At 40.8% G+C, this 19,443-nt stretch overlaps 2 protein-coding genes across 4 annotated transcripts in view; both read right to left on the reverse strand.

Moving 5' to 3' along the window:
• Positions 1-19,443, reverse strand: part of TARS3 (threonyl-tRNA synthetase 3) — a 65,290-nt gene that overhangs the window by 31,702 nt on the left and 14,145 nt on the right. For all 3 annotated transcript variants that reach the window (XM_047863598.1, XM_047863597.1, XM_047863596.1), the window contains 6 exons: positions 17,267-17,388; positions 15,030-15,147; positions 9,181-9,245; positions 6,183-6,261; positions 5,190-5,336; positions 4,255-4,353 (listed from right to left, as the gene is read on the reverse strand). In XM_047863598.1, the coding sequence (XP_047719554.1) occupies positions 4,255-4,353; positions 5,190-5,336; positions 6,183-6,261; positions 9,181-9,245; positions 15,030-15,147; positions 17,267-17,388 (630 nt within the window). The remainder of the gene's footprint in view (positions 1-4,254; positions 4,354-5,189; positions 5,337-6,182; positions 6,262-9,180; positions 9,246-15,029; positions 15,148-17,266; positions 17,389-19,443) is intronic.
• LOC125168459 (microtubule-associated proteins 1A/1B light chain 3B-like) lies at positions 12,172-12,944 on the reverse strand. The gene has a single exon (XM_047863599.1). The coding sequence runs from the start codon at positions 12,824-12,826 to the stop codon at positions 12,452-12,454; it is 375 nt and encodes a 124-aa protein (XP_047719555.1). The 5' UTR covers positions 12,827-12,944; the 3' UTR covers positions 12,172-12,451.

Consider the following 19,443-nt stretch of genomic DNA (forward strand, 5'->3'; position numbering starts at 1 on the left):
CAGAAGAACTCCTAAAAATAATTAAGAGACTAACAATCCAATTTTTTTAATTGACAAAATACTTCACAAAAGAGGATTCCAAATGACCGACAAGCATATGAGAAGGTTGTCACATCATTATTCATCAGGGAAATGCAGAATAATACCACGGTACCAACCAGAATGACAAACTGAATACCAAGTGTTGAAGAGAATGTAGAGTAAGTGACAGCTCATATATTTTAGAAGGAACATTAAATGGTTCAACCACATGAAAACTTTTCAGCATTTTGTTAAATTAGTCAATAACACTCTACAACCTAGCAATTCCACTTCCACGTATATACCCAAGAGAAGTGAGTACTGTGCCCACCAAAAGACATGTACAAAATGTTCACAGCAGTTTCATGTCAAATAGCTCCAAAGTGGAAACAACTTAAATGTATACCTACAGGAGAACGAATAAATACGCTGTACTATATTCACAAAATGAAGTACCTCAAACAATAGAAAAATAATTATATGCAAAACCTGGATGACTCTCAGACATTAAGTTGAACAAAAGAAGCCAGAAACACAATAAATAGCTAATACTGTAGGAGTCCACTTACATGAAGTTTTGAAGACCAGGAACAATTGATCTATGGTGGACAGAAATCAGCAAGATTACCCCAGGTGAGAAGAGGGGAGGTGGGTATTGACTGGGAAGACCCAAGAGGACCTTATAGGATGGAGCTGTTCTATGTCTTGATCTGGGTTGTGACTGTGTAGATGTACACACATGGGAACATTTATTGACCTGTATGCTTCAGATTTATGCATTTTAACAAATGTAACTGAACCTCCAATCAGCAACTCTGGCATCAGCTTCCACCTGAATGTGGCCATATAAGGAATTCAACGTAAGAACCATGCTAATTAAGTCTAACACTTGGAACCATTAGAGATAACAATGAAAAAAAAAAGGCCATTTTAAGCCACTAAGCTTTGGGATATTTTGTTATGCTGCGACAGACAGCCAGAACAGAATTTGTTCTGGTTGTGGGTGCTGCTATAATAGCAACCTAAAATAGGCAGCCTTGGCTTTGGGGCCAGGTGGTGGGCAGAAGCTGGGTGGCTAGAGACTGTGGGAACTTGAAGGACAGTGAGGAAAATATATTGGAGGATGAAGAAAAGGGGACTCTTGTGCCAGAAAACTGGTAACACCATCACCTGAGGTAAATGAAAAACAGAAAGAGTACCCAAAGAATTCACGGACCATAGCTAGGGATGTGTCTGGGCAGAAAGTACAAAGGAACAACTGACTACTTAGAGCTGCCTACGATAAAATACAAGAGAGACAAAAACTAAACAGGGTACTATTTTTGGAGAGGAGATACCAAAATGCCAGGACCTGTTGGGTTCAAAAATAAAACTATTGCGTCCTCAGACTCATCCAGCAAAAGACTCATAAGGTAAGAATGGCTTTAGCACAAAAATAAAATACAGGGTACAGCCAATAAAGTATGGCCTTACAGTAAAGCTCTTGAGGGTATAAAGGTGTGCCATTTATGAAGACCTCACAGTGATCTGAATGAGTATCTACAGTGATCTGAATGAGAGTCTTAAGATGGTGCTTTGTAGACTCTGTCAGCTAAGCATTAAGGCTTTTAAGAATCTTAAGTGTATAGTCTTGCAGCAGCCTCACAGGCAGCCTTAAGTAGAGAAGAATTTGGTTCATAAAGAGGCACAGCTGTGGTTTTTATAGAAGTGTTGATTACAAATGTATATAAAAGACCCCACAAAGTTTTTAAAAGAATTGTCCTGGCTTAGACTAAAACGGACAGAGACAGCACAAAATGAAATGAGGCCTTGGGATGCCCAAAGTCCTACTGAAAGAAACAGGTTGAGAACACTGAGAAAGCTACTCAGAGGTCCACGTGGGCTATTTCTCATGGTAAAGGAAGGATGGTTCAAAGGGCAGAACCATAACCCAGGAAGAGACAAAACTTAGTCCTACCCAAAGTGCACTTTTTGACCAGGGAGAAAGAACAAGTAGGTTGCCAGGGTATCCGCAGATCAGTGACAACTACTCTCCCCCGCCCCTTTTTGAATGGCAGTATGTACTGCCTCCTATTTCTCTATCATCATTTTATAATGTTGGGGTGGGGTTGACCCTGACACAATTGTCCCTTTAATTCACAGATCTTAAGATGAGCAGAACTGCATTTGGTAATCTGTACTTTGCACCCGAAGACCCTCATCTATACTTAGACCTGATTCAGATGACATATTATTAGATTTTGAGCCAATGCAGTGATTGGATGAGATGTGCAATAATTTTCTTAGCCAACAGTAGAACACATTTGAAGAGCAGAATTGGACCTCCACCAGTTTTTTGGAGCTGAAGAGACCACACACTGTCAACTGGAAACCCCACAGGGCCATGCCCTAGAAACAGGGATGAATAAGAGGCAGACTCTGTCTTATCAAAATGGAAGCCCAGCCCTAACTCAGCTCCATCTTTGAATGGATTAATTAGGCTTCAATCTTGACAGAGGGTAAATGTTCTAGTAGGAGATGACATCATCTAAAGCCTCTGAAGTTATTTTTATATACAGTATTTAGCATATAATAAAAAATTACCAAATATGGGAAAAGGCAAGACCATATAACTGAAAACCAAGAGAAAAAACAGGCAAAGTTTCTGAATTTTTTTTGTTTTGTTTTGTTTTGTTTGCATGGAAAGGCCAGTTTCTTCAGACAAAGGTATCTGGGAGTTCAAAGTCCTCTGCCTCATCCGTGTCTGCCAAATATTCTTATTCCAAAATTCAAGGACCCACTCTTTCCCAAAAGTGCCCTTACCTTTGCATAAGAGACCACTGGGGTTGTGAATTTAAATGGCTTTACAATTCTGCAGCCCATACAATCAGGCCTTGGGCCTAATCATCAGCCATGTGCGTCTTATATCTATAAAGATAAAAGATTCCTATCAGGCTACCACAGAGGCTTTCTGTTTATTCTCCATACACTCAATGACCAACCTTGAGAGTTCAGGGTGCCAGGGGCTATATTGATTTTCTGGAAGACAGCCTATCCAAAACAGCAGCTGTGATGGTCATCACCACCTGCTATAGTCTCGGATAATCTTCAGTGATTCTTCAGGCCCTCTGGCCGCCCATGGCTTCACACTGGCAGATCCCTACTGGAAGGTATGTAGCCCAGGTGACAAAGTCCACAGAGCTTAGCCTCCAGGGACACAGAACAAGAAAAGAAGGAATGGAGATGAGACAGGTGAGGCAGACAGAGAATAACCAGCTCATGCCAGTAACCTTTTCTCAGGAAGTTGCTGAAGAAAGTGCTTCCCCAAAGGAGAGGGATAAGGAAAGAAGAGGAAGGCATGGGATCAGGGAAGAAGAGAACCAACATAGCAGAGACATGAGGGGAGTAGCCAGAATGATGATGAAAACAAGTTCTGAGACATCAGTTGGCAAGAATCCTTGCAGCAAGTTAGTTCTGGAACAAGGGGACCAAATTTTCAAAAATTACTTAGAGATTACCTGAATACTCAGAATATGCTGTAAGGAGTTTTACAGTTTTGAGAAAAAGTTTGAGGATGAATTAGTGATAGGAACTAAGTAAGTGAGTGATATAAAACTGAGTAAATTAAAATTTTAGGTAATTACTAGTTACAGGAAAGAAAAAAACACAAGAAAGGAAACATAATCCTAGTAGTTACATGGATCACCTCTGAACAGTATCTGGAGTTCAAATGAGAGAAACACTTAAGACTTTCTCATCTACAGACTTTATTACAAGAAGGTATTTTATATAATTGCTCTAGATGGAGATGCCAAGCTACCTGGGAGTCACACCAGTGAGGGACACCATGGACCCCTGGGTCAGGGACGGTGAGGGGGACCATGGACCACATTTTGAGAATCAACAGTTCATCATTTAGCATTCTGTGCCAGATAGGACACTTCCTCCTTTCTTCTCCTTTCCCAGGGAGTTCCACATTTAGTCTAATTCTTATCTTTGTATTGTTCATGCTCTAGAAACTTTTATGGACAACAGGTGCACTTACTGAAATCCAAGAATGCATTTTATTTAGCAAATATAGAAATTATTTCAATTTTTTTGAGGCACAACCCAGTATTTCTCTTTAGTTCAAAATTCTTATTAATATTACTAAAATAAAGTTAATGAAAATACTTGGCTATTTTATTACAAAAGTAGGAAAATAATAAAATGTACAATGGAGCTGAATAAAAAAAGTTTTAAAAATTAACTTACTCGTATGAAATCCATAAGTGTGTTATAAATGAAGGCTCCTCTGGGAAGAAAAAAGCAGCTCCCAGGACTCAGATCGTGGAAGAAGAATAGTTCTTGTTCCTAGATTAAAACAATAACTGCATCTCAAATCTCACTGCCATTGATCAATATTTACTGTATGCACATGACATTGAAGGAATGAGACTTATACTCAGTTATGACTTCCATCTTCTAACAACTAAAGCCCCTCAATACTTACCTCTAACTAGAATTACTACCACATGTAAAATTACAATTCATATTTATGGTTACTTAGCTCTTCATTCACCTTTTATTCACTGCTAATTTCTGACGTGGCATCTTGGAATGTGGATCTCATGGGGAGAGAACATGGCCAAAGATCAGAAAAGTTCACTCCAGGGGGGAGGCTCCACGTGGCGGTGGCCATCATCATGGCTGTCACTACTGAATGCCTGCCCCATGCTGCTGCCACCATACAGCGTCTGCCCTCCCCATCAGCCCTACAAGGCCACCGAGCAAGAGATGAGCACGTGCAGTTCCATAAGTGAGCACATGGCTCGCCATATAACATAGCCCGTAAGTGGCCAAACTGACACTCAAGCCCAGGTCCACACACTCTTAAATCTCATTCTGTCTCTCTGCTCTGTTCCCCCAAAACAAAGTATGTTGTTAAGTACATACAATTTTTTACAACATTATTTTTACATCATGGTATGAGTGACAGAAAGCTGTAATTTTAAAATCTAATAAAAGACACAGGAAGGAAGCGATGAGGAGACATTTGGAGTATTAACATGAGGTTACAATAGCAAACTCTGAGTGCCAGCAAAACAGAAGATAGGACAAGGGAAGAAGAGATCCCATTTTCCAAACAATTAAATCATAGGCCAACAAAGAATGTCCTCATCCTGCTAGTGATTAGGACGCAGGTGTACCTTTCCGATTTTCCTGTGATCACGGTTCCTGGCTTCCTCTTGGAACTTTTCCCAGGTTTTCATCATCTTGTTATCAGGAAAGGATATCCCATAGATCCTCTGCAGTGTTTCCATTTCGGGGTTGCCCTCCCAGTATGTTGAGGAATTCTAAGCAGCAAACAAAAGTTAGGTAAACATACCAAACATTTGGTTATAAATAAAACTGCTCTTAAATCTGTGCACAATTTTCCACTACGCCATCCACATAGCTTACGATGACTTTTTGTAGCACCTGGAAGACTCTTAAATTGATTCTAATTAAACCTCCCCAGCCCAAATTCATCAGAAAATTATGTAGAGTCTGCCATGGATTCTAGGAATGAATAGTGAGAAGGAAAGGGAAGGTGGGCGGGGCCAATAGTAATTGAACCACAGAGGAGAGGAACAGCATACAGTACAGAGACATGAAGATCCCAGCCAAATGTTCTTGCTCACACTAGGGTGATTCAAGGAAGTCATCAAGTGCAGAACAGTATCTTAAAATATATGAGAAAGAAAGGCACTGTACCATGTATAGTAATGTTAAATAATAAACAATTAAAAGCTACATGTAAGGTCCTAATTTTCAAAAACTACAGTATTTTTAGAAGCTTCGTAAAAATTGGGGTGCCTGGGTTACTCAGTTGATTTAGCATCCGACTTCAGCTCAGGTCATCTCATGGTTTGTAGGTTTGAGCTCCTCGTTGGGCTCTGTGCTGACAGCTTGGAGCCTGGAGCCTGCTTGGGATTCTGTGTTTCCCTCTCTCTCTTTCCCCTCCCCAATTTGTGTGTTTACTCTCTCTCTCTCTCTCTCAAAAATAAATAAATAAACATTAAAAAAAGAAGCTTCTGTAAAAATCAAATAATGAGGTATTTTAAAATACTGTGATACTCAGATTATAAAAGATATGATTGAAAATTCCTCATTATCTGGTTTATCTTAAGTTTGCTGTATTAAAAAAAATAAATGCTTACCTTGAAAATTTTTATGGCTTTAATTTTTCCAGTGTGTCTTACATGGGGCCCTTTGCAAAGGTCAATTAGTGGACCACACCTATAATGAAATATTTCAGACATGCCCAGACACAGTTATAGCTTTTTGGACCGTTCATTACAAATAATGTTTTCATATGTTTTAAGTGAAGGATCTTACTTATTCGTACATCTTGAGGCAATTTTTAACTTGGAGGGCAATTTAAAATAATTTAATTCTTAATTTAGGATGAAGAAAGAGGCAATTTATCTGGCCTCAGATCCCAGTCTTGCCTCCTTTGCTCAAATTCAAAAAGTTACAGAATCTTCTGACAGAAACCACGCAGTCACCCACCACTTTTCAATGTCATGTCCCAAGGCTATTGAAAACCTTCCACTGTCATAAAATCAAAAAGCCATTTCCCTGTTCTACACTGATTTGCAAAGCCAAAATTATCTGCAACTTATACAAAATGTGCAAACTTGATACTTTAAAAATAAACTTCACCAAACCTATAGAATGTACACCAACAAGAGCAAACCATAATGTAAACTCTGGACTCTATGTGATTATGATGGTCAGTGCAGGTCCATCAACTGTCACTAACGAGCCACTCCACGGGGGGCATTGATAGTGGCAGAAGCTGTGCACAAGTGGGGGAGAGGGTATGTGCGAAATCTCTGTACCTTCTCAATTTTGCTGTGGACTGAAATCTGCCCTGAGAAATAAGGTCTGTTCAATAAATAAATAAATAAAAAATAAATAAATAAATAAATAAATAAATAAATAAATAAATAAATAAATAAATAAATTTCAAGGGTCTTTTGTGTATTTGTTTTTAGGTCCTCTGGTGTTATGACAAAAGCCTTAACTGTCTTTTGGTTTACTAAAACGGAACACTGACTTCAGTGCAACTCTCAGGCACAAGTTTAGGTCAGAGATGACACCATTATTAAAACACATAGTGTGGGGTGCCTGGGCGGCTCAGTCGGTGAAGCTTCTGACATCCAACTCTTGGTTTTGGCTCAGGTCATGATCTCACAGTACCTGAGTCCTGGGTCAGGTTCTGTGCTAACAGTGCAGAGCCTGCTGGGATTCTCTCTCTCTCTCTGTCTCTCTCTCTCTCTCTGCCTGCCCCTCCCCTCTCAAAATAAATAAAATTAAATAAAAAAACCACATGGTGCGGTTGCTGGGGATTCACTTGCACCTCTAACCAAGAAGGACCCCCAAACCTTAATAAGCACAGACTTTTTTTCAAGCACAGAGACACTTAAAAAATTAAGATACTAATGACACTGGTCAGAGGGAAGGTACTTAACATCAACTAATTTAAGGAAAATTTAGTAAAGAAAGTTCTTCCTTAACTATTCCAACCAATTTTAAATACTTTTAAAGTTCACTGGTTAAAGAGTTAAAAATTATGATGAATACAGAAAGAGGCTGGTTTATTCACCAAAGTGGATAAATATGCTTTAAATATGAAAATGTCATTTATTTGAATGGCCAGGCCTTATTGTTCTCTGTCCAAGATGGGAGTGGTAAATCAAAGCTCACAGGTGTGGAAGGAACGCCTAATTAGCATGGAAGACTTCAATACGCTCATCTTAAAATAACCCTGTAGAAGAAAATACAATTCACTTTCTAAAAATTAAATTGACAGAGTAAGAAATGTCAATATTGACCTAAGGAAGGTTCAAAAAATAGCCACAAGAGCTCAAGTATTAGGAGCCTGAATTTTAAAACTTCACATGTCTTTTCTATCTCTTCATGTATTAAACTTCAAAATGCATATAGTAACATTTATTTGAATTATAAGTAATAACCAATAAAACCTTATCAGGTCACTGGAGAATAGCAAAGATGAGGCAAGCATGGTATCCCACTTCAATGTCAAATGGCAACGAGCTCATATTATAATGTGAGAAATACACTGAGCACATCTTTGCTTAAAGGGAGATGACTTCCCTTACAGTACAATGAAACTACAGACCTGTAACTATGTGACCATGGAAAGTAAATGCTTTGTGGAGGGTTTTTCTGATACCAGATCTCCTAAGATTGGACCATGAAGGTCATAGCATCAGCCAGACATCCAGAACACACAGAAATGGGGAACAGCAATTACCTACAAGGCAGCTTTAAAACCACACGAATAAAATAGGGGCTCCAGATGTTAAACAAACAGAACTGAGTTGTGGTGATATTGATTTCACTTGCCTCTTCCTATCACTTGATTTGCCTTCGGTTCCTAACACTGTCTTTGTGTTTTATCATGAACATCCTGCTAACGCATGAAAGCTAACACCTTTGGACTCCAGGAAACGGGGAGTATATATAGTAGGAGGCAGGAAATCACTGCATGAGGGGATGGTCCCTAACAGCTCCCACTGCCACATTAATAAGAATGTGAGGATGAAACAAAATTCCATTCCTAAACAGCTCCCCTTGAAATGTAAAGCACTGGGCAAACACAATCTCACCCACATGGGGAAAGATGCTGTTACAGCTAACATCTGGAAAATGAAATTCGGGTTTCAGCAGCAGACTGATAAACACAAATGAAGACATAATAATTTCCTTTTGCTGATAACATTTTGGAGTCTCTAGCTAACACAGTATACCAACTATGCAAATTGACAAATAGACCACCCACCCAAGGACCAACTGCTTCTACTGCTAATGCCTTAAAGTTTACCACTGAGCGCCCCTTAAAATTTACACACACTTTGGGGTGCCTGGGTGGCTCAGTCAGTTAACCTCAGGTCATGATCTCATGGTTCCTGAGTTTGAGCCCCGCATCAGTCTCTGTGCTGACAGCTCAGAGCCTGGACCCTGCTTCAGATTCTGTGTCCCCCTCTCTTTCTGCCCCTCCTATGCTTGCACTTTGTCTCTCTCTCTCTCAAAAATAAATAAACATTTTTAAAAATTCAAAAGAAAGAAAGAAAGAAAGAAAGAAAGAAAGAAAGAAAGAAAGAAAAATACAATCTACACACACTTTACCTGTAAACTGTCGTAGTTGGAGTGTTAACCTTCTCATTCAGGATGCGGCATTTAAATTTATTGTACTATAAAGAAAAACATATTTACATATTATTATGTTATTACATAAAATGCTTAAGTAGGAAAAAAAATTTTTTTAGGAAAAAAACTTATTTTTTTTCAACAAACACTGAATGGGTGTCTACTATGTTCTAGCGCTGAGACCCCAGGAATACCAAGAGCTCACAGCTTAGAGCTGTACTGTCCAAAACAGGAGCCACAAGCCTGTGTGGCTATTGAACACTTGCAATGGAACCAGTCTGAAATGAGATGTGTGTAAGTGCAAAACACATTGGATCTCAGAGACGTGCTGTGAAAGAATGTACAATAGTTTAGTAACTATTTTTATGTTGGTTACATGATACAGTGATATTTTTGATATAATGGGTTAAATACGATATTATAAAAATAATTTTGCCATTCTTTTACTTTTAAAATGTGGCCACCAGAAAAAGATTATATCCGTGGCTCAGATTTGTGAATCACATTATATTTTTATTGAACAGCACTGTTCTAGAAGATTCCATTTTTTTCATCTCATTTTTAGAGTGTACTTTTTAAAGTTTTTATTTAAATTCCAGTTAGTTAATATACAGTGTAATACTAATTTCAGGTGTACAATATAGTGTAATTCATGACTTCTATATATCAGGTACTCATCACAAGTGCCCTCCTTAATCCCTGTCACCTATTTAACCCATCCCCACCCCCACCTACCTCTGGTAATCATCAGTTTGTTCTCTACAGTTAAGAGTTTGTTTCTTGGGGCACCTGGGTGGCTCAGTTGGTTGAGCGTCCAACTTTGGCTCAGGTCATGATCTCGTGGTCCATGAGTTCAAGCCCTGTGTTGGGCGCTGTGCTGACAGCTCAGAGCCTGGAGCCTGCTTCAGATTCTGTGTCCCCCCCTCTCTCTCTGCCCCTCCCTCACTCATGCTCTGTCTCTCTCACTCTCAAAAATGAATAAATGTTAACAAAAAATTTTTTAAAGAGTTTGTCTCTTGGTTTGTCTTGCTCCTTCTTCCCCCCCTTTTGCTCCTTTGTTTTGTTTCTTAAATTCTACATATGAGTGAAATCATATGGTATTTGTCTTTCTCTGACTTATTTCTCTTAGCTTAGTACTCTCTAGCTCCATCCACGTCTTCAATGGCAAGATTTCATTATTTTTTATGGCTGGATAATATTCCATTGTGTGTGTGTGTGTGTGTGTATATATATATATATATATATATATATATACACACACACACACACCACCTTTTGTTTATTCATTCATCAGTCAATGGACACTTGGGCTGTTTCCATAATTTGGCTATGGTAGATAACGTTGCTACAAACATCGGAGTGTAGGTATCCCTTTGAATTAGTATTTTTGTATTCTTTGGGTAAATACCTAGTAATGCGATTGCTGGATCATACAGTAATTCTATTTTTAATTTTTTGAGGAACCTCCATATTGTCCTTCAGAGAGGCTGCACCAGTTTGCATTCCTACCAGCAGTGCAAGAGGGTTCCCCTTTCTCCACCAACACCTATTGTTTCTTGTGCTATTGATTTTATCCATTCTGACAGGTGAGAGGTGGTATCTCATGGTGGTTTTGACTTGCATTTCCCTGATGATAAATGATGTTGTGCCTCTTTCATCTGTCTGTTGGCCATCAGTATGTCTTCTTTGGGAAAAATGTCATGTCTTCTGCCCATTTTTTAATTGGATTATTCATTTTTGGGGTGTTAAATTTTATAAGTTCTTAATATATTTTAGATACTAACCCTTTATTGGATATGTCATTTGCAAATATCTTCTCCCATTCCATAGGATGCTTTTTAGTTTTACTGATTGCTTCCTTTGCTGTGCAAAAGCTTTTTATTTTGATAGAATCCCTATAGTTTATTTTTGCCCTTATTTCTCTTGCCTCAGGAGACATCTCTAGAAAGAAGTTGCTACCGCCAATGTCAAAGAAGATATTGCCTGTGTTTTCTAGATTTTATTGGTTTCAGGTCTCACATTTAGGTTAGAAGACTGCAATTTGAACTACATGAAATAAATAAAATTCTGAGGACACAGCTGCATTTTTAATTTACATAAACAAAAACTAAGTTTACAATAAATGATCATATTGTTACATTAAAAACTCAGAAGACACTTTTCTTTCCTGCTTTCATCACTATTGCCTTGGAGACAGGTACTTCATATTAAATAACTACTTGAGGAAGGTAGTTGTTGGGAGAAAAAAATAGATATGTATGATTGAACTGTCTCATACTTTTATGTTCAAACAAAATTGCTTTTCTTCACAAACTTTGAGGTGTTTTTTTTTTATTGAGTTTAATTCTTTTTTTTTTTTTTTTTTTAAGAGGGAGTGTATCTGAATTTTAATGCTTTACTTTCCGTGTTCTGTAGTTTCTACCACTGACCTAAGGAACAAAACTGCTTGAACAGCTTGTTTCTCTACCAAAGCAGATGGCAGTTTGACCTCTCAGAGAATATGCAAACCAGAAGAAACGTCACATTTTTCTTCCCTGGGCCTTTTGAGAAACTAGACCAAAATGTTAAGTTATTCAAGGTTCTTATTGAGCAGTGGTGCTTTACTGTCTAGAGAAGCTAATGAAACTCCCCCCCCCCCCCCCCCCCCGCAATGGCACTGCACAGGTGTGGACTCGGGGCACACTAAACTAGGAATCGAGAACCTTGAGCAGCAGTTCAGAGTTTTATCCACCTCAATTTTTCCTGCTTTTTGCCCACTATTATGGCCAATGTGGGCGGGTGGGAAGGGGGCTATTCCTGACAACTTATGCTTTCCAAGATCCTCTCAAAGAGAGTTCTCTAGTTGAGTGGAAACTCTTCTACAAAAAGTTGGCCGGTTCTGTGAACCTGGAAAAGAATTTCTCTCTGAATGCTTATGTTGCAAGTTCCTCATAGGGAAAGAGCCTTAAAATAACATGAAGTTCTATTTTATCGGCAACTTAGAATGCAAAGTATTTTATTTTTAAACTTCTAAATTTGAAAACAAAACAGCCTAGGTTAAATAATGGTTTTTCCAAAGCTGAATGTGCTCACGTGGAGATCCATTTTTCTGCTTGCAGCACAAAACAACTTCCTACAACTCCTAGGCAGGAACACTACTGATTTTGATGGCCTGTAATTGGATGAATGGATCAATCTCAGTTGGTTATGTCCGTTTTTTTTCCTTGGTAAGGGCTTAAAAAAATTCTAGAACAGATGCATTTTTCTAGTCTTACACAGACACTTTGATTCCAAATGTCTCCTGAGAGGCATATACCATATGCAGGAACCCATCTTCGTCCTTCTCACGTTCATACACTTCAGAAATCGGAGTGGACACACTCACCATGCTGTGTCCATTGACTAACAGGAAGAACTCCTGATTAGCGTTGAGCTGTAAGCGCCTCCTAATGATCTTGATGAGCTCACTCATGTTGACGTGATCAGGTACAAGGAACTTGGTTTTGTCCAGTACAGGAAGTTGCTTCTCACCCTTGTATCGTTCTGTGATCACTGGGATTTTCGTAGGATGCTGCTCTCGGATAAGTCGGACATCTACTCTTTGTTCAAGGGTGCGGCGCTGCTTGAAGGTCTTCTCCGACAGCATGGTGCGGGAGGCGAGGCGGAGGGTCCGGCTGTTCCAGACGGCAGTGGCAGAGACTCCGACCGTGGCGACAGCAACTTCCCTTGTCTGATTGAGTTTAATTCTTAAGAGGAGATGCAAAAAGGCAACTCACGAAGAGGAGAAAATAACTGCAAATCACATATCCAATAAAGGATTAATATCCAGAGTATGTAAAGAATTCCCACAACTCAACACCAAAAAACAAACAAACCAATTAAAAAATGGGCAAAGGACTGGGATAGACTTTTCTTCCAATCGGATATACAAATGGCCAATAAGTATATGGAAAGATGCTTAATATCACTAGTCATTAGAGAAATGCAAACCAAAAGCACAATGAGATGCCATCTCACACCCATTAGGATGACTATTACCAAGAAAACAGAAAACTACAAGTGTTGGCAAGGATATGGAGTGGCTGGAATGCTCGTGCACTGCTGATAGGAATGTAAAATGCTAACAGCTGCTGTGGCAAACAGTATGGAAGTTGACAAAACTGAGAATTTCCATATAATCCAGCAATGCAACTTCTGGAGATACACCCAAAAGAATTAGAAGCAGGGACTCGATCAGATATTTGTACACCCACATTCACAGCAACACTTTTCACAATTGTCAAAAGGTGGAAACAACTCAAGTGTCCGTCGGCAGATGAATGAATAAACAAAATGCAGTCTATACACACCATGAAGTATTATTCAGCCTTAAGAAGGAAGGAAATTCTGACACCTGCTACAAGATGGACAAACCTTGAGCACATTACACTGGTAAAATAAAGGAGGTCACAAAGGACAAGTATTGTATTATTCCACTTATATGGTTCTTAGAGTCATCAAATTCATAGAGACAGAAAAAGGGGAAGTGGGAACAGGGAATTAGTGTTTACTAGGTGTGGGGTTCCAGTTGGAGAAGATGAAAAAGCTCTGGAGACGGATGGTGGTGATGCTTGCCCAATATGAATGCGCCAAATGCTACAGAACTATACACTTAAAAGTGATTGACGTAATAGGAACTTGACCAGTTAAGCGTCCGACTCTTGGTTTTGGCTCAGGTCGTGATCTCATGGTTCAGGAATTCGAGCCCTGTGTCGAGCTCTGAGCTGACAGCATGGAGTCTGCTTAGGATTCCATCTCTTTCTCTCTCAAAATAAATATATAAACTTAAAAAAAAAAATGGTCAGCATAAAAATTTTTTTTTCCCTTTTGGGTATTTTACCACACACACACACAAAAAGAGTAGCTGCAACTTTACCAAGCCCAAATCTATCTTTTTATTTCAAGCTCACAAAATTAACAATATCGTGTGTTCAAATTATGTGCTTTCTCTGATATGATTTAAAACATAAATTTAAGTATTCTTTTTTTTTAATGTTTTTATTTATTTTTGAGACAGAGAGAGACAGATTATGAGCGGGGGACGGGCAGAGAGAGAGGGAGACACAGAATCCGAAGCAGGCTCTAGGCTCTGAGCTGTCAGCACAGAGCCTAACGCAGGACTCGAACTCATGGACTGTGAGATCATGATCTGAGCTGACGTCGGACCCTTAACCAACTGAGCCACCCAGGCACCCCTAAACTTAAGCATTCTTAAATTTATTTACGCTTACGTACATTGGTCAAAACAGCATAAAGAAAAAACAGAAGTATTGTTGAATTTAGTATATTAACAATACTCAGAATGAATCAGATTTATAAACACATATATGAAAACTATTCCCCTGGTCATTTACCTACATATATTGGCATTAAAACGTTCAGGAAATGGGGAACCTGGGTGGCTCAGTTGGTTAAGCATCTGACTTCTGCTCAGGTCATGATCTTGCAGTTCACGAGTTCGAGCCCCATGTTGGGCTATGTGTTGACAGCTCAGAGCCTGGAGCCTGCTTCAGATTCTCTGTGTCCCTTTCTCTCTGCCCCTCCCCGCTCACACTCTGCCTCTGCTCTCTCTATCTCAAAGGTAAATAAACATTTAAAAAAATTTTTTTTTAATGTTCTGGAAAAAGTAGGGAAATATCACATTGAGCGACTAGTGACAACCTCACAACAGGTTGCCAACCTGGAACAATGTGGCAAGCAACATCCAATTATTTGTTTAAAAAAAGAAAAAAAAGCTGTCTATGTTGATTAATTGTTTTTACTATTCCTGGCAAAAGGTTTTCTTATTCCAAAGAGTTTCCTGAAATTACCTCAAACATTTCGAGGAGCACTTCCTTGTTGACTTCCAGTCTTTCAAAGGGTTGCTTTTCTTTTATGATAGTCTTACATATGTTCTCCAGGGCCGACAGTTCTGTGCTGGACACGGCTCTGAAAAGAAGAGTAAGTGATAGTCAACACAGATTTCTCAGACATCACGCATGTATGTTCCTTTTTGTGGACGCTCGTCATTAACTGAGGAATTTGTGCCTTATTGAACCCAGACTTCAGAAAGTCATACATTCATATGAAGGGCCGATAATCTTACTTCTCAAGGAGGAAAACAGAGGCACCAACAGATGAAGTGATTTGCCTACATATCTTCTCTGCGATGAAGTGTGCAATTTGAAAACCCTGTTAAAATACTCGCTGGTTAGAGTGTAAGCTCCTTTAAGGCCTGTTCTTCTATGTGGTCTACCTTACACATCACACATCTACATTTTTTGTTTGAAAGAGCTATAGTAGGGGTGCCTGGGTGGTTCAGTCGGTTAAGCATCTGATTCCTGGTTTCGGCTCAGGTCTTGATCTCATGGTTTGTGGGTTCAAGCCCCATGTCGGGTCTGCACTGATAGTGTGGAGCCTGCTTGGGGTTCTCTCTCTCTCTTCCTCTCTGTCTGCCCCTCCCTGCTTGCTTGCTCTCTCAAAATAAATAAATAAACTTAAAAAAAAAAAAAAGGGGGGCGCCTGGGTGGCGCAGTCGGTTAAGCGTCCGACTTCAGCCAGGTCACGATCTCCCGGTCCGTGAGTTCGAGCCCCGCGTCAGGCTCTGGGCTGATGGCTCGGAGCCTGGAGCCTGTTTCCGATTCTGTGTCTCCCTCTCTCTCTGCCCCTCCCCCGTTCATGCTCTGTCTCTCTCTGTCCCAAAAATAAATAAAAAACGTTGAAAAAAAAAAAAAAAAAAAAAAAAGGGCTGTGGTAAGTGCTCACACATCCCGGCCCTTGCTGACTGTTGAATCTAGGTTGGGAGAAAGATCTGTGAGCGTGAACTGCTGAGTCCAGTCTGGCACTCACAGGGAATGGCCCACTGTGAGCCATCAACTGACCTCTTTCAGCCACTCCCTGGTTTGCCCTCATTCCCCTCCATGCACACGGCCTTCCTTACCTTTCCTCAAACAAGCCAGGCGTAGGCCCACACCAGGGAGGTCCCAGAGGCCTAGAACGTTTCCCCCAAATGTCCCAAAATACACCCCCACACACAACTGCCTCAGAACTTGCTCCCTCCATCCTGGTCCCCACTTCAACATCACTTCCCCCGTTCATGACCACTGTCATGGCACACACCTCCCCACAGCTGGTTTATTTTCCTTCACACCACTCATCACCACCTGACAGCAGAGCGCTGTTTGCTTTTGTCTAAGCTAGCTAGACTGTTAGCTCCATGGGGACAGACTGATCTGCTCACTTATGAATCACCAGCACCAAGCACAGAGCACATAAGAAGCAGTCAAAAACTCTTGTTGAATGACTCTCTGGGTGGTGGTGGTAATAGGAGATAAAGCTGGACAAGCCTGTACGTAGGAGCTACAGAGTCGGATGCTCAGTTAGGGAGACCATTTAAGCAGTCGGGGTGGGGGGAAGGGACAGGTAAGGACAGAATGTACCACAGTCATCCAGCAAGAGATGCTATGGGTCTAAACTGAGGCAGAAGTAACAGAGGAGGAAGGGAGGAAGGGAGGACCAGAGAACTATTGAGGAGATAGAACAGGAAGACCCGGATGGAATGACTGGATAGTGTGGGGTGACAGTGAGGAACAGGAATTGGAAGGACCCTCAGGTTTCAGTTTTAGCAGCTGGTCCTTAAGGACTATGGGGAGTACAGGGAAGGAGGTGGGCTGGGGCTGGGCACAGAACTCTCGAATGTGAGGCCTCTGTGCACCACTCTGCCTGGTATTTATCTGTGTGAGATGTCTGGCTGAGGCAGATAGCACCCTCGGTTATCATGGAGCAGAACTGCACCCACTGCTAAGGATTAAATCTGTGATTCTGGTCTTAATTTACTACTATGATGTAGCAAGTCCCGGATTAGATAGATACTCTATCACTTCCTTCTGAGGAAAAGAAAGTTGGAGACGTTGCTCTGGAATCTTAACTCATAAAAAATTAATTTTCAAACATAGCCAATCTACAGCCATGTTATATAACACACACATTCAGTAAAATAATACATAACCATCATAAAACAATGGACTGTAAACACATGCCTCCGGAAGTGAATATTCAGTGGTATTACCTGTCTTCAATGAACATGTCATAATAAAATCCATTTTCAATGGGTGGACCATAGCACAAGTGGCCCCCATAGTAAAGCTCCATGGCTTCCCCAAGAATATGAGCACTGGAGTGCCAGTACACCTGCAGGGCATGAAACACAGAGGGCAGAGGCAATCAAAATCATGTCATGGAAAATTATTAGTCCAGTAACATAAGTAAGCGAGTGCATACACTTTAAGGGGATAAACATCAAGACATAGAGTAACACTGGGGTGCCTGGGTGGCTCAGTTGGTTACGTGTCGAACCTCAGCTCAAGTCATGATCTTGTAGTTCGTGAGTTTGAGTCCCGCATCGGGCTCTGTGATGACAGCTCAGAGCCTGGAGCCTGCTTCAGATTCTGTGTCTCCCTCTCTCTCTGCCCCTCTCCTGCTCGTTCTCTCTCTCTCTCTCTCTCTCTCTCTCTTTCTCTCTCAAAAATAAATAAACATTACAAAGAAAAAGACATCAATTTGAAAAGAAAATCTTCAATGCCCACTGAGAAGAGAACATTTTCTGAGTGCTTTGCAATTATACCAGAGCCATATGCTTGGTTCTAGCGTGAAACTGCTGCTCTGAGCTTCTCCTACACCATTTCCTTCTGCACATCTTAACTTGCAGAGAAGATGTGACAGCCTCAACCATGGCTTGGACTGCTGAGGGGGAAGCAGCAGCATGCAAGCCCAATTCAGCCCAGAGTGGAGGGAAGCCAGGCGTGACAGACACTGATTTCCTTTCTTTTTCTCCAGAGGCAGCAGCTAAGCTGAACGCAGAGGGCCGAAGTAGTTTTCTGTCTCCACAGCAGTCTCCACATGCTTTTGACAGAATGACTTTTTGGGGGTAGAAAAGTATAGCCTGGGAATACCTGCTGGTTGCCTGAGACCCCTGGGCAGGAGGACACACATGAGTAAATTCATAGTCCAAGGGCTGGTCATCACATCTACAAGTTCAGAAAGTTTGGTTTTGAATTCCTAAGGAATCAAAGGTTTATGGATAAACTAAAACTAACTGAAGTCACTAGATACACAGAGGTACCAGAAAAGCAAGACAATGGAGTCCCCTGGCAGCCCTTTCTTTCCCTTATTAAATAAAAAAACCTTACAATTAGAAAGCTGTTTGACAAATAAGTCAAAGCACAGGGAGTCTTCTGAGCAGACTATGTGCAACCCCAACCCATAGCATTAAGCAGGGATATGATCCACAAACCGCCCCAGAGCCTCCGTCCTTGGCACAGACCTTTGCTTTGGATGGCGCCAGGGGGGTAGGCTAACTGCCAACAGGAACCCAAGTGTCTTCTTTGGCGCGCTGTCTGCACCTAGATGTTTGTTGAGCCAAACACTGTGTTGGGTGCGGAGGATACAACAGTGAAAGAAACAAGTCACTGGCCTCATGCAGTTTACCGCACATTGTGAGGGAGACAGGCAGAAACAAACCAGTAACTGCATAATCACGAGAGAAGAAGAGGATGTAAAAGGAGATGAACAGAGCACTGCAATGATAAATAACAGAGAAAGCTCTGCATTCACAGGGAGTCAGGAAGGCCTGTGTGGCTAACACGTAAGGGATAAAGTAACTTGAGAAAAGTTGCAGAGGTAAGAAAGGGCCAGTAACCCTGCGGGCCTTCTGGGGGAATCTGGGTTTTATTCCAAATGCAATGAGATGCACTGAAGGGTTTTAGGCAGAAAAGAAATTATTCAATTTACATTTTAAAACATCATTTGGTAGCAGGAATGGATTTCAGGGGAATGGAACAGCAGGTGGACATTTTCTTGGGCAGTACTATAATAACACCATTGTTGAATCTCGGTAATGGCAGCAGAAGTGGACAGAGTCCAGATATGTTAGGACAGTAATGGCTTACCAATTAGAGACTTGGAGTTGAGGGAACAGGTAGCAATCACATACAATCTCCAAGATTCTAGGTTGAGTAACTGGGTATGTGGTGGAGTTGTGCCCTGAGATGGGCAGACAGGGAAGGAGTAAGTTCTGGGGCTAGAATCAAGAGTTGTCACCGTGGACATACTACAGATTCCTGTATGATATCTGGATGGGGATATTACATGGGTGGTAATGTACCCAAGACTGAGGCCTGTCTAGCTACACACAGAAGAACTGACAGCGGACAGTTAGCAGACAGGACAGCTTAGAACAGGAGCATA

This window comes from Prionailurus viverrinus, chromosome B3 (assembly GCF_022837055.1).
Source record: "Prionailurus viverrinus isolate Anna chromosome B3, UM_Priviv_1.0, whole genome shotgun sequence".
Taxonomy (NCBI): domain Eukaryota; kingdom Metazoa; phylum Chordata; class Mammalia; order Carnivora; family Felidae; genus Prionailurus; species Prionailurus viverrinus.

Bases quoted from the DNA above. Each gene is read 5' to 3' on its own strand.
- LOC125168459 (XM_047863599.1), bottom strand. From the start codon at position 12,826: ATGCTGTCGGAGAAGACCTTCAAGCAGCGCCGCACCCTTGAACAAAGA.